Source organism: Colias philodice, chromosome 3 (assembly GCF_061535455.1).
Source record: "Colias philodice isolate Cphi_HAF_F1 chromosome 3, ilColPhil1 Martin Lab GWU primary, whole genome shotgun sequence".
NCBI classification, from domain to species: Eukaryota; Metazoa; Arthropoda; class Insecta; order Lepidoptera; family Pieridae; genus Colias; species Colias philodice.
The window spans coordinates 3,336,739-3,353,245 of record NC_143088.1 but is presented as its reverse complement, the minus strand read 5'-3'; the positions used below and the strand labels follow the sequence as shown (position 1 = coordinate 3,353,245).

The 16,507-nt window shown below is 31.6% G+C and overlaps 1 protein-coding gene across 2 annotated transcripts in view; it reads right to left on the bottom strand.

Moving 5' to 3' along the window:
- The window catches only part of Drip (aquaporin homolog protein drip), a 58,912-nt gene extending 46,868 nt beyond the window's left edge, over positions 1-12,044 (bottom strand). The window contains exons 1-2 of one of the 2 annotated variants that reach the window (XM_089713720.1): positions 11,815-12,044; positions 276-356 (exon numbers count right to left, since the gene is read on the bottom strand). In XM_089713720.1, coding sequence (XP_089569846.1) covers positions 276-356; positions 11,815-11,836 — 103 coding nt within the window. In that variant the 5' untranslated portion in view covers positions 11,837-12,044. The remainder of the gene's footprint in view (positions 1-275; positions 357-11,814) is intronic. The other variant, XM_089713737.1, reaches the window with a different exon arrangement.
- Positions 12,045-16,507: the final 4,463 nt, after the last annotated feature.

Genomic DNA, 16,507 nt, shown 5'->3' with positions numbered 1-16,507 from the left:
CATAGACAATAAGTAGCTAATATTGATAAAATATAACCCATTACTTCGTGCAATTCCCATGCAATGACATGCTATTGTAATATTTAATCCCATGAATGTACCTAAATAATAAAAAATAAACATGAACCCAGACGACAATTACAACCAAAATACAGATATTTAAAAAGCTGTGACATTACATTATCCTCTTAAACCTTGCATTACAGTGCGAATATATTGCAAAGTGCATATTGCATATAAGACATCACAAATTGTAAGACCCCATGCGATCTTACCAATAAGGGGCACTTTCGAAGCCCTAGTGGGCTGTGGAGCTGCGGCTTCTGCTGTGGGGTTGGCATTGCCGGATTCTATATCTGTAACCATATTTTATTATAAATAATATATACTTGAAATATTTTACTGTCCCCCAATAATATCGTTTAATATATGAATTTAATAATTGTAATACAATGTATTGTTTTTACACCATCTTATCATAATTCTTTATAGCAGTCCAAGCAATAAATGCCATTCATTTGTGCAAAGATAACGCTGTAGTACTCATGGTCTCATGAAGTTATGAAGTAGGTACCTACGTCGTTCTCTCGACAGTAATTTGCGACAGATAAATTAGGCTAATATGTCGTTGAACAAAAGTTCTAAAAACGATTCTCGAGACCCAAGACTGACGTGTCCTGCGTGATCTCAATAACAATGCGTCAATCAAAACAAGTGAGTTTAAATAAATTACACCGGGGAATTGAAAATTCCAGTCCATCGCAGACAATTCCTTTTTAAGTACCAATTGAGGTCCCACATTCGTATACCTAGCGCCGGTTATTCGTTATTTTCTCTGGCTTTTCGCCAGATTTACGTTGATATTAATGTCTCTTAAATCTTCATGTAAATAAACGTTCATCGCATTATGGACGAAATAAATTATGTTTATTTTTATTAAGTTTGTCAAGACGACGCTTGTACGTGATAGGATTAAAATTTTTTAACATTTAACAGGGATTCCATGTTAGTTTGGTTCAATGTTAGGTACATAGCATAGCATATTATTTTATTTAATGTTATTAATAAATTAATGAAATACATAGTTATTAATAATAGATTCATAGTTTTTGTGTGTTTAATATGTAATAATGTAGATAGTCGTTAACAATTAATTGAAATATATACAAGTATCTACTTCAACCGTCAGTTTACTTAAAATAATATGCGAGTATATTTTTTCATGATTACTTATAGAATTTTTTAGTATTTTACGCTAGTTGGAGCTCGTGTTAATTAAATTCTGTTGAAATAAGAATCGGAATATAATTTTCCAAGATATTAGTCAGATACTTTTAAAATACATTAAAACACTGAATTCACAGAATTTAAAAGGAACTCGGAAATATCGACAGCTATTTCATGGGAATTACGTACCTACATATATAAATGCGTCATTCAGTATTGTAAGAATTATTAACATTAACATAATTTATAAATATGTAATGTAGAGAAATGATTGGGCTCAATGACCACGGCTATGCTAGATTTATACCTATTTAAGAACTTTCGTTTTGATCATTATATTGTAGTCACTGTAATATGACACTTCAAAGTCTCGTATAGTAATAAGTATGTATATAATATAGAAAATATATCGCTATTTATAAAATTATTAATAATTACTTCTTGTTTACTTTTTTTGACAAATTGATCTAGTTACGCAGTTACGTACCTAATTACGATGGCAGTATATCTAGTTTATAAACATCAAATCTTGATAGTTTTAATTCAATTGAAATAAACGATACATATGCAAAAAAGGATCAGTGAATATTCCTACATAAAAAATTTGGACATAGCTCCACTGAAATATAGAACCTCTTCTTTTGAAGTCGGTTAAAACACTTTCGATATATGTATATTCATTTCACAGTAGTTATAATTAAAGCATTATCACCTTAAGATATGAGCGTAATTAATTATAAAAAAAAACGATTAATTTAATTGACTTATTATGTGTAAATAAGGTATAAAATGCAATAAATTATCGCGATTACTGTGACAATTAACGCGAAATTGCAATAAAGTTATTCGAATTGTTACGTAGTACCACTGATAATATAATACTATGTACATAGTACCTACATTGTTTATGTCTTGTTTAAACATGAACCTGAAACTCTTGTTAATTTTTTCTGTGTAATGAACTCGAGATATGCTATCCTCGAGATACATTTTAATTTATGAGGGTCAATTTTCCTCCCAGAATTAATTTTATTAATTAGTCTCAACCCGACACTTAATAGAGAACCTTATTTATAAATGTTGTTATAGATTGTAATTCAAGTAATAACTAGTTACTTAATATGTATTTTAAATTTGTATACTTATAAAAACTCTCCATAAAAGTAGTCTAATGTGTCCCAAACAAACAAATAAATTCTTTTTCATGGACCGAAAAGATAATAATTTAATAAACAGGCCTCTTATCGTTAATGTTAATAATTAATTATGTCAGTCATGTAGCATTGAATAGTTTGTTGAAAATAGATTTTACGAGTAATTAACCTCCTTACAATTTAAGCTTCTAATTTGTGGTAAGAGTCACGTATTAAACAGTAAACTATTCTATAGATAGCATTAATATCGTTCATACATTTTGATAATGCGATTCGATCGTTTCTCAACAAGAAGTAAATGCGTATTGAATGGAATTTAAAATCGTAAGGAATGTTCAAAGTATTACGTAACGCAATTTTTGAACATTTTGACCTCCCCTCCCCACCCCATTGTAATGCACTGTAACATTTTTTCTGTACCACAGTAACGCATTCACGAGTCCCCTCCCCCTCCCCCCAAATTGCGTTACGTACCTAATACTTGAATTGAATACTTGGGGGGGCCAAAGCCAATTCACATTAACAACCCTACTGGCATTCATCAATCATCAATTCCTTAACCAGATCTCAATTGAATACTATTTATAGCAGAAAAACAATTCTCTCTTGTATTTTGGTACACGGCCAATTATGTAAATTTTTCCTGAGTAAACACATATTCGAATAATAAGAAATCAGTTCAATTGGCTAGGAATATACCACAGCTCGTTATTAATAAAGAATGGAAAGTTTGCTTATCTAAGATTGATTATTTACATCAGCAAAATTGCTCTATTTTCTACCAGGAAATAATATATCTATGAAGGTATTAAATTATGGATATTATAAATTAGGTCGTACCTACCTACAAAAAGACCTATAAATAAATCTATATAATATCTACTTAATCAAAAACATACAAATTTCAGAGAATTACTACGACCGAAATCTTATCTCAATTATAAATATTTTATATTCAACAAAAAGATACGTCGATACATTCCTACGATATGCGTAAGAATTGAATTGCTAATAATGAATATGAAAGAATCCACACCGCGATTATTAATTAATCATTACGGATCAAATACATAATAATAATAAATAAATAACAACACACTAAACAACATGTGTCCCACAACACATTAAATTCTCTAAAGGGCCTCTGCGTGTTGGACCTGTGTCCCCACGTAAGCCTTCCAAAGGACCGGGTATGTTCCTTCTGGTAGTGCCCGTGTATTATGGAGATAAATAAATAATAATAAATCTTTATTAGCAAGCAGGCCAGGTACATTAAAAATTAACAATCTATGTACTTACAAACCTACAAGCTAAAAGGAATGCCGCTCAGCATTTTACAGTGAAAGCTTAGACTTTCACTGCAGAGCTGATTTTCAGCGACACCTTATTTATATATTATTATCTAATTATAAAAAAGATGTAATGTTATAATTCAATATAGGTTATAAATAAATAAATATAAATAGAATAAAAAAGCATAATAAATAAAATCATAAATAGTAGTACATACTTATAAATAAATAATGTATATTTTGTTACGTGAATAAATATATAAATAAATACATATTGAAGCCAAAACCAGACTAAGCGCGTAGGTACAACGAGCAACGGAAAGTTTAAACGTGTTTCTGTTTGTTTAAAAGGTACGCTGTTAAAGAATTTTGACTTCTTGTGGGTTGCTGCCCATTTGTAACTACCTCGAAAAGCGCTTGTACGATACTTAGGAACTATAAGAGGATTTGTTGTTGTTCTTGTAGGGTACGTATTTGATTGCTCTCTCCATCCAATCTTATCGTAAAGATATTTTGGTGATTCCGTTTTGATTATTGAAAATATCATATTAGCCAGATGCAATCTCCTTCTTGCAGCCATTTTTAAAATATTTTTTTTTATTGAGATAAGGTGTTATGTGACTTCTTTTTGGTATTCCAAAGCAGTATCGTGCGCATGCGTTTTGAACTCTCTGAATCATTCGCTCCGTTCTGACCAACAAGCATGGACCACTAACTACATCACAATAATTTAGTTTGGAGAGGATTAAGCTATCAACTAATTTTTTACGGAGTGAGATGGATATAATATTTCGAAATGAATATAATATTTTTAGTCTATAGAAACAGTTTCTCACAACATTATTTAAATGAATTTCAAACCGGAGCTGTGGGTCAATTGTAAGACCTAAGTTGCACGCGACTTTGACACTTTCAATTACACTATTATTAATAACAATTTGAGGTTTAGCGTTAATGATTGATTTAACTTGTTTCCTACTTCCAAGAATAATATATTTAGACTTCTGAGGGTTCAACATAAGAGAATTTTGCTCAGACCATTCTACAATCCTCTGTAACTCTTCATTTATTTTCTGTACAGCTAACGGTGTGCAACTTGGTTTACAAGAGATATAAAGCTGGATATCATCCGCGTACATATGATATCTACAGTAACGAAAACACTTAGTTATGTCAGCACTATAGAGGATGTAAAGCAGGGTTCCCAAAATGGATCCCTGCGGCACACCTCTAAAAATAGCTCGCGGGGAGGATTTTAGCAATGATCCATTTTCAGTACGTATCTCAACAATCTGTGATCTCATAGATAAGTAACTTTTGAACCACTTGTGAGAGTTACCCGAAAAGCCATAGTACGCCAATTTTGATAAGAGTAAGTTTATGTTAATTGCATCAAACGCACGCGTATAATCTAGTAGAACAAGCATCGTACCTTCCCCATCATCACGGGCTTCCAATATGTTACCTATTACATCACTCAGAGCAGTAGCTGTTCCATGTCCTTTTCTAAAACCCGATTGAAATTCTGGAAGGATGCAATGATTATTTATGAACTCGACTGCTTGCGTGTATATTACATGTCTAACCTTTTCATAAATATTATAAATAAAACGTATCTCGATACATCCATCGATTAAACATGCGTAGTTAAAGGAATCACCGCACTTTGAGTGGAATACCAATTATTGAATCCTTATTTATGAGTTCATGCATTATTTACTATTTTGATCGTTTAATATATTTACATATCTGAATACCTTAACGCGGGCTACTCACATACCTATAGCAGGGGCAATATTGGAATTGCACCCTAAACTGGCTCCTTAATTGTGATGTGTAGGTATAGGCAAGCAGAGCCAATTTAGAGAACAGCTGAAATTGCTCCCGAGATTGTTCCAATATTGCCCCTGCGGCAGGTACGTAAGTCCGGCCGGCTTAACATGCGTTTGCACATGTGTCTACACTCGCTGGTAACGACACGACAATCATTTAATTCATATGAAAATGTATTGGATAAGTTTTTGTAGGTTTATTAACACCTCATAAAATTTTAGTGTAATTATATATTGGGATAGTGTTCACATAGTACCATACGTTTATACAGGGTGTCCCAAAAAGTAGTGATGAACGGAAGCTGGGAGGTAGAGGACCTAGAGAGCTATCCGAATCACCCCCATGTATGTTATGCGATTTTTCGTATTTTCGGAGTTATGACATTTTTTTCAATTTTTCATCTATCGCTGAGTACGATGAGATTTTTATTTATGGTGACGTGACTTATTGCGCTAGATGCTTGATTTTTTTTTGTGTGGTAAGCTGAAAGATAGGCCAATTCAGTATGGTAACATTTACTATCGTTAGATCTTCGAATGGAATAAAAAAAGAATTAAATGCCAAGAAAGATAAAATTACCCAGTATGTTCACAACTTCAAGGGCCCATAAAAAAATAAAATCACATAAAAAAAGTTTTCCATTTGGCTTTTAAAAACTCGCTCTATCTATCAGGTAGCTACCCTAAAAATTTCATTTTATTATTCAGAAGGCTTCAATCGAAAAATTGAAATCTAAATGTGGTAAGTGCAAAAATTTTATTAACATGATGATCATTAAAACCAAATTAAAACCCATAAATAGGTGTTTAATTACCAGAAATTTTTAAAATAACCCCGCTGTTGCTCAATGCAAGTGCGACATCACCGTAAAAAGTTGTCTTTTAAATGTCTGAATGCCCTTTTATCATTTTTAATGGTTTCTTCTGCTACTATGAATTTCCGGGTTATTTCGTCCAAATTGTAGCATTCTCTCAAGTAGCCGAGGTCTTTTTAGTATCCCCATTGAAACAAATCAATGGGGTTTAGGTCGAGGGACCGTGCAGGCCAGGCTTTAAGGCAGGCGTCACCAGCGCATGCGCAGGCTGCAACGACCAATCCATCTTTCAGGGTATCTTTGCCCTTTAGCCTGGCCTCGACGGTCCCCGGACATAAACCCTATTGATTTTTTTCCGTGGGGATACTACAAAGACGAGAGACTGCCACAATTTGAACGAAATAACCTGGAAATTCATAGTAGCAGAAGAAACCATTAAAAATGATAAAAGGGCATTCAGACATTTAAAAGACAACTTTTTACGGTGATGTCGCACTTGCACTGAGCAATAGCGGGGTCATTTTAAAAATTTCTTGTAATTAAACACCTTGTTATTGGTTTTAATTTGTTTTTATTAATCATCATGTTAATTCAATTTTTGCACTTACCTCATTTAGATTTCAATTTTTCGATTGAAGCCTTCTGAATAATAAAATGAAATTTTCAGGGTAGCTACCTGATAGATAGAGCAAGTTTTTAAAAGCCAAATGGAAAACTTTTTTTATGTGATTTTATTTTTTTACGGGCCCTTGAAGTGGAGAACATACTGGGTAATTTTATCTTTCTTGGCATTTTAATTCTTTTTTTTATTCCATTCAAAGATCTAACGATAGTAAATGTTACCATACTGAATTGGCCTATCTTTCAGCTTAGCACACAAAAAAAATCAAGCACCTTCCGCAATAATTGACGTCACCATGAGTGAAAATATCACCGTACTCGGCGATAGGTGAAAAATTGAAAAAAACGTCATAACTCCGAAAATACGAAAAATCGCATAACATACATGGGGGTGATTCGGATAGCCCTTTAGGTCCTCTACCTCCCAGCTTCCGTTCATCACTACTTTTTGGGACACCCTGTATAATATCTGCTTCGTATCATTTGCTATTATCGTACTAGTGATAAGGTTACTATTAAATTTATAAGGTTATTCAGTAAACCAAATGTAAAAAGCAGAATCAGTTGTGTTACCAATTCTTTTAAGAATGGCCTTATGGAGTGATATTATACAAAATGTAACGCCGATCTATTATTTTACGACATTTTCATTGTTCTAAAATAATTCAAGTCAAATTGCCGTATCGTTACTTTGTTAGTGCCTTTCTTTTTCTAGCTAATGGAAAAAATAATGTTACATAAAGAAACCCGACAGCATCCAATATACAGCGCATTCAAATTTTATTTTCAACTAGCGGTCCGCCCCGGCTTCGCCCGTGGTACATGTTTACGTTTTCTCTACATAAGAACCATCCTCGTACTTCAAGGAATGTAATAAAAAAAGAATTATCGAAATCGGTTCAGCCGTTCTCGAGTTATGCGCTTACCAACACATTTTGCGATTCATTTTTATATATAAGATAAAAGTAATGCCTTTATTCATTCAATATGTATTATTATAAACCCTTTATTTACAAGTATTGAGACACCCAATTATGATTTATTTACGAAAACATTCACGTTTTATTTAATAACGTACCACGGTGGGATTCCACCACGATTACATTGTCATCCTGGTCTATAGCCATACTAGTTGAACAGTTTTTAAAGGTGTCGTATAATATAGAAATCGAAGCAGCTGTGAATATAAAAATACACAATGTTTAACTTTTTTTTGACATACACATGCTTTTAAATTGCTTTTACATATGATGTCGATCATTAATTGATTATTATAGTGGTCGTCTTGAAATTTTAAAAAATATAACCTTTCTAATTTAGAGGCTTTCGTGTCAAACTAAACGTCAGCCTCATTATCAGATCCGTACGATTCGAAGAAACTAAACAAAAAATGCTTAGTTTACAGCTAGACTCCGATAATTTGGCTTGTATTTGCTTGAGCTTTTGTATAAAACTAGCAAACCGGGCGAACTCCGTTTCGCCACCTTTTCTTTGCTATAAACCTCACGGAGCCCGAGACCTTTCCAACGAATGCAAAACCGTGGAAATCGGTTAACGCGTTCTGGGAGTTATAGCGTCAGGAAGGAAATCCCGACTTATATTTTATATAGTAGATTATTAAGTACTAAAAATAAAGATTTAATTTTTTAAACATCTTTTTCTTAATAATATATTAAATGGAATGTTCATTAATTAATAAAGATTATACGTTTGTATTATATTATCTATTGATAACATTAATCAATTTACACTCTATTATCAAAGTAGGTACGTGAATTTTTACTACTGAGATTATCCTAACATCATAAGCGAATTAATTTAGAATTACCTGTATGCATACAACAAAGGATTACGTATCTATATACTATCAATAATTATCATAATACATGATGACGGTTTATCTTTTAATGTAATTGTAATATCTGTAAATTTTACCGCCTACATAATTTACCTTATCGTAGTATTGGCATGATGGTATCGAGAATAGAAAACCCATTAAGATTTTCATTGTAAGTATAATATAGTGCACACTACTTTCCTTCTTTCTTTTTAATCTATAATTTTTTTTTTCTTTCTTTGAAATGCTTGCCATGAAGGAAGAAAAAAAAACGGGTACCTTTAGTATGGAGGTCTGTGGTAATTTTCAAAATAAGAACATCTGATTTATATACAAATCAAAATGAAAATTTTATGTATCAGTTTAGTTTATGTATCCTGCGGTGTTCCTGATCAGTTACGTCATTAGAATATTCAAGAAAAGGGCTTATTATCATTAAAAGGCCGGCAATGCACCGGTAGGCGGTAACACCACCAGTGTTTATGGTCACTACTCACATGGCCCACCTCCTTGGCTGTTTCTACCATTAAAAAAAAGTTACGCATGTTGTTTATGGAATGTGAAATGCCGCCAAAAATTCAGCGGTAAATGAACTGTCACAATCAAAGTGCAATCAACATGTTATAAATAGCTGCAGACAAAGTGTGTGCCGTACGCAATAAAATTTATTTTGAACTTTTATTTTGGTATATGTTTCTTGTTTTTCTTTAATGGCAACAATCGGTAGTGGGATCGGTCCCACTGAGGGGTTTATTTAGTTCGATTAGGAGAATATATTATATTATTATCATACTATTGATGGATGTTTATATGAATGTATTTTCTTATAATCAACTTAATAATTCCAACTGAAAGCTGTATGGAGTTTCTTTTGGCTTTTTATAAAATTTAGATCTAATTTTAGATAAAAGCAAATTCAAGACAGATTTTGCTCTAATAATTTCTACCGCGTAGTAACAATAATATTTTTAGGGGCTCGTTGTTTATTTTTACATTACAATTATAGTGTTACCTACATTGTTACCTACTATGTATGTAAAATATTGTCAATACTTTTAACTTATTGAAGTTTTTTTTTCTTATATCGTACGTAGAAAAAATATGGACCATGTTGGTACTAATCCTATCATCTCTTTATGTATCTGGAGAAATTATGAAACTCTAAATGATCATATAATTTAGGGCACATATTAATATCATTACTTTTATTGCTATACTAGCGACCCGCCCCGGCTTCGCACGGGTGCAATGCTGATACTAAATACACTACAGAAAAATTGTGAACGTTGTATAGGTATAAAAAATATAGCGGCCCGCTCCGGCCTCCGGCATCGCACGGGTATAAAATACATAGCCGGGCGGCCGCAAACGCTACGTCCTGCAATTTTTAAATCTGTAATATCTTCGAAAATATTCACTTAAATCATACGGTGTAAAGGGCCATATAGATCTATATTAAATGAACAATGTATCCATGGTATTTAATTGGTTAAGGATTAATGCTGTATTGGTTAAAATCGCTTCGAAAATTAGCCATTATTTGTCGTAAAACGTAAATGACAAAAAAAAGTTATTGTGGGTTATCCATAAAAGTTAGACATATACCATCGCGGACTTTTCTGTAGACCTTTTCAATGTGTATAATACTTAGTACATTATTTTGATAAAACTCGTAGGGTTCAGCCTGCGTTTGCAATGTAAGCGGAATAAATGTAATTTTTTACGACATCACATTAGAAACCTCAAAAATAACAGTACTTCTCCACTACTTGATGGATCTTATTATACATATAAACCTTCCTCTTGAATCACTCTATCTATTAAAAAAAACCGCATCAAAATCCGTTGCGTAGTTTCAAAGATTTAAGCGTACAAAGGGACATAGGGACATAGGGACATAGGGACAGGGAAAGCGACTTTGTTTTATACTATGTAGTGATAATCACAGATTTAATATTCCCATTTATTCGTAAAAATAATAATAAAAATACACAAAGATTTAATATCGATATATTGTATGCGTGATCGTTTATCATATGCATGTAGAATAAGCATTATCTGTGTAAGATTAAGATAAAAAACGTTGTAAATGTACTCGATAAAGCCGAAATTATTCTTTTATCGACCTAATTACAAGCAAATTAGATATGTACTGCATTTAATCTTATTGTAAAACTGTGACCTTTGAAAGCGTTTATTATTCTTCAGTTGTGTAGATTATATTGATAAAAATTCTATGAATTTATTATATTTTTTACTAGATTTCCGCCCGCGGCTTCGCCCGCGTTTTCAAAGGAAAACCCGCATAGTTCCCGTTCCCGTGGGATTTCCGGGATAAAACCTATCCTATATGTTAATCCAAGTTACCCTCTATATGTGTGCTAAATTTCATTGTAATCGGTTCAGTAGTTTTTACGTGAAAGAGTAACAAACATCCATACATCCATACATCCATACATCCATACATCCATACATCCTTACAAACTTTCGCCTTTATAATAGTATTAAGATATTAAGATTAAGATTAAGATTAGCTAAATAATTGGAATTCTAATATGGCTATAACATCTGTACTTCATGTTTTTAATAAATTAATTTATTTAACTTCATGCTCAATTGGTTTAAGTTTTTGGTAATTATGTATGTAAACAATTGAAGGGTATACAAAATACTCATGCGATATTTTTTTTTTCTATTCCAAATTATTTTTCTATTTAATATTTAATTCTAAAGTAAATTTAATATTAATAATTATATACACGTGTCCATTAAAGGTGTACTTTACTATCACTTTCATAACACATTGGAATTTAATTTTTATCACGCCGTTTTGACAGTATCATTAAGATAACGTATTATGTATTACATGATGCTGGATTGAAAATTATTATTTCACACTCAATAATTATTTTTCGCAACGAATAATTTCTATCGCATATAGAAGGAATAATTTTTTACAATATATTTTTAGATTTTTTTTGTATTATAGGGGATCTTTGTGTATTAAATTTTGGTAAATAGAAAAATATCACTTACTTTGTACGCCCTTAGTAGCCATTTCGATGTACAGAAGCTAATTGTAATACTTAATTGACACAAAATTACAAACGCACTGCGTACGCGCACCGCTGTCGATCGCCGTAGACCACCGCTACGTTGCTACGAACCGTTTATAAATACGATGAATGTTTATCGGAACGACACTTATATATAATTTATATATTTTGGGACACGTCCGAACAGCGCACTCATCGAACTACAAATGACACTAGTTGTGGCCTGTTTCTGCAGCTGGATTCGCGATAAAGTGGTAAATTGTAGTACAAATATGTTTTTGCCTCCCACTGAACATTAGCTCATACTCTGAAATAATTACCGTAGAGCCTGAAATTGCGTAGCACTCGGAAATTTTATTTAAGAGTAAATTTGTATTAGGATAATCATTTAGTATCGTTTTCAAGAAAATTGTATCGTATACTAATGCTCGATCGTATAAATAAAAAAAAAGTACAATTTGATAGTAATTTTGTGACGCACTATCGTTTGAGATGAATATGGTGTGCAAATGCAATTAAATTTCTTTATAGGTACTATAAAGATTCGTGGATGAATTTTTGTGGAATTTTTGCAAATGTTACATAGGTCAAGATAATTACATAGTGCCAGAATTAATTATCGACAGTAATGTATACCAACATAATATATTATATAAAAAAATTATTCCAATGTAAAAAACATTGGGATTTATTTTTATATGTAGGTATGTTATTGAAGTGAAACTTCTTTATCGGGGGTGGACAAAAATTTTGTGAGACATTTTTTGCGTTACGCCGCGCGCGTTACATTTTTTGCGTTACGCCGCGCGCGTTACATTTTTGCGTTACGCCGTACTCGTGACATTTTTTTTCTTATCCCTACCACGCGTGATTCGACGTATACTTTCTCCAGCGGAGTAGGGATATCGTATCGTTTTAACGTACGTCCTACCACTTTACTTGACCGTTTTTCTATTGCACTCGTATTTATTTCCAACGCTCTATGGTGACGTGATAATATTATATTAAAGTGATCAGCACAATCAAAGTGTTTATTTTAATTATTCTAATTCCAGTGAATTTAAAAAAAAAGTAAGTAATTACATATCTTTTTCTAATACTTAGGTGTAATTATGGTATTTATTTTTCTAAGTTATTTAAAATTAACCTCACTTTTTGATTGTATTTTTCAATTTTTTCAATTTTATTATAATATGTATAGATAATATGTATAGATACACTAGCACGTGGGTGGAATTATGTATAAATTTTTTCTAATACTTGAATGTTATTGTGGTACATATTTATTTTTCTAATTCTAAAATATTTACAGTTATTCTCAGTTTTTGATTGAATTTTTTAAAACACCAACACGTGGGCGTGATCATGTTATTTATTTTTCAAGTTATTTAAGCTTAACCTCTGTCTTAATATGTATATATTATGTACTATGTGCGTCATTAATTTCTGACTGTTTCGAGATTTGGTGCAAAATAAAACAGTGTGTAAATAAAATTAAACAATTGAGTAAAAGTATAATTTCATAGATAACACGTTGAGAAGTTCCCTGTATAAATATTAAACATATCTTGTATAAATACATACATAATATGCCTATAGATCTTTACTCAATTGTTTTATTTTATTGATTTTTTACAAATTTTATTTTGCACCAAATTTCGAAACAGTCAGAAATTAATGACGCACATATTATATATACGTTTTAATATTATAGAATATTTTTTATTTTACAACCTTTACAACTTGATCATTAGGAATTTATTACCTCTATTGTTCAAACAAAAATAAGTTACCGACTTTAAGAACGTGCCGACAATGTAAGTACACTATTGTTTCTTAGAAAACATTTTAGGAGTATACGATAATAAATCTATGACTCACGTAAACACGTGTTTGCTTGATTGGTGTCAGGTGTTCAATTATAATTTTATGAATTCAAAATTTATAAGAATAAACCTCAAACTCTCTGTCCAAACAAAATCCGCCTAAGTCGAAATCCTTTATAAGCTGAAAACGGCAGTGGCCGGCGTAAATATTCAAATAGGTAGCGAGGAGCGAAGCGACGAGCATCTTAGGTTAACTTTTGAACTACCGCACGAGCCGAGCGAGCGAAGCGAGCGAGTTGCAGCAGCGGCCGGTGTAAATATTTAAGTAGGTAGCGACGAGCGTGTGACTAACGTATTTCTTTAATATTGTATATAGTAAATTATTTTTTGAAAAATAAGGACATAAAGAAGTTTCACTTCTTACGTGTGTACTCTAGTACACGCACACATTTTTTTTTATATTGGGATAGGTACGTTGCCCTGTTGTTATAATATATAATTTAGTTATATTAATTGTTCTGTTTGATATGTTGCACTTAACCAGACGGAATAAGATAATGTATGGACTGTTCACCCATTTGTTTTTTCTGTTCTTATTATGGTAACATTAATTGGCGATGATTGGATGGGCACTGTTGAAGGATTTTCCCAGAACAAAAAGTTTATATAATATATGATCTCCTACTAAGATTATTCGTATTAATTCGGAACCGAAGTTATCTTTATTATAATAAAAATACACGATAATAGTTTAATCTTTATTTATTTCATATCTTGCAATTTATTAAGTGCTGAATCATTTGGATAAGAAATATTAATATAATAATTCATTTATTTATTGTAACATCATTGGTCCATATTATAAAATTGTGAATATTACGTTTTTAAACTAAAATCGAGTTCAAGTAGTAGTCCAAACTCGATAAAAACAATTATGTTGCAAATTTTTTGTCGCACAAGCAACAAAAACAGTCTTAATAGTGTTAATAATCAGGTACGAAACAATTTCTGTACATATAGCGGAAATTGTAATTACAGGTTTAAAATATAAATCCATTGTTTTAGTTTTTTTTCACGATTTAAAAATTCACTTTTAACGCATATCTATAAATTATTTTATTTAGGTACCTATATTACCAAATAACCTAAAAATATAATAAAATTATATATTACTATAGCTGTGCTCCGCGCTTTTACCCGCAGTGCCTCGCTCCTGTTGGTCTTAGCGAGATGATATTATATAGCCTTCCTCGATGAATGGGCTATCTAACACTGAAAGTTTTTTTCAAATCGGACCAGTAGTTCCCGAGATTAGCGCGTTCAAACAAACAAACAAACATACAAACTCTTCAGCTTTATAATATTAGTATAGAAGTATAGATAATAAATGGGAATTGAATCTCTGTACATCTGGATACTCAATACTTAAAATTTTAAATTATACCTTACCTTATTAATTGTACATTTAAATTTTTTATTGATCTATATCTTTCATTCTATATATATAGGTAGATACGTACTGATTATTTCAATTATTTTTTCCCGTTGATAAATTCTTCTACAGCAGAACCATTTTTTTTTTCAAATTGTATTGTTCCATTTGTATCAATAATCAATCTTAGTTAGGTAAAAATGATATCTACATAATATGTAGCTACTAATGTCTTGAAATACGAAGCTAAAAGTCATTTTAAAGACGCCACGCTTGACTGCCTTCGAATCAAGTGTATTATTCACTGACAAACTTAATTTAGTGTTGTCATGTACATTTAAATATTATGTTAAAAGTATTTTTGTCAATGTATAATTATACATTTTTTTTATACCATCAAAGGACCACAAAACTGATTTTAAACTACTTGTACCTAGGCTAGCTTGTAGCATCATACGAATCTAATTAATATTGATTCTAAATTTCTCTGGTAACTTGTTCTAGACTTCTTGAATTTCATTTCTATTAATAGTTTTATTAACTAATAAACATATATTTAAAACCTAGTTTACGCAACACATCTACAACGGGAACAAGAAGGAATATAATATTATTTTCTTCCCGCTATAACAACATTTTTCATTTTTGGTCAGCTCCTATTGATCAAAGCGCGATTTAAGTCTAATCCTATCGATAATACTCTGCTGATAAAACCGTCAGCCTTACGAAGCATAATTATATTAAGATAGTAATAAATTTGGAAAATCCAAAAGTGCACGCCTCATAATTTTTTTTAATAAATATTTATTAATTATTATTTTTGTTTATTTAATAACAATTAAACCACATCGAATCAGACCCTGAAAAATGAAAGGGTTCTATTCCTGAGCATACTCAAGCGTAAGAGAAAAAAAAAGACTCGATTAGTTAAGTATTTCGGTCGCTATCGTGTTAACAAGAAAAAGGATCCGCACATACAGACACACGGACGTCCAAGACAGAACTTTTTTAAACTGTTTTTTAACTAGTTTAAATAACAAAAATGACATCAAAAATATCATGAACGTTAAAAATAGTGTTTTTCCTTAATATATGTGTGTATGTATTATCTTACAAGTGCAATGTATGATACATAAAGACATTTTAAGTTTGAAAAATCAGATGTTTTGCGCGAAGCGACAGTAGTACCCACCTCAACGCTTCGCTTATGAGGCGTGCAATAATACGATAGGATAATTTCAGCATTTTTTAAAACTGACCTTTGAACTCGTTACTCGAATGTACATATATAAATAAAAATACGTCACTATGCGTCATTGTTAGATAATTTTATAATCTATCGGGCAGGTAATGTTTTAATTCCAAAATATCACAGCGTATCTCAATTGAATGTTATCTCGGGCAAATAAAAACAC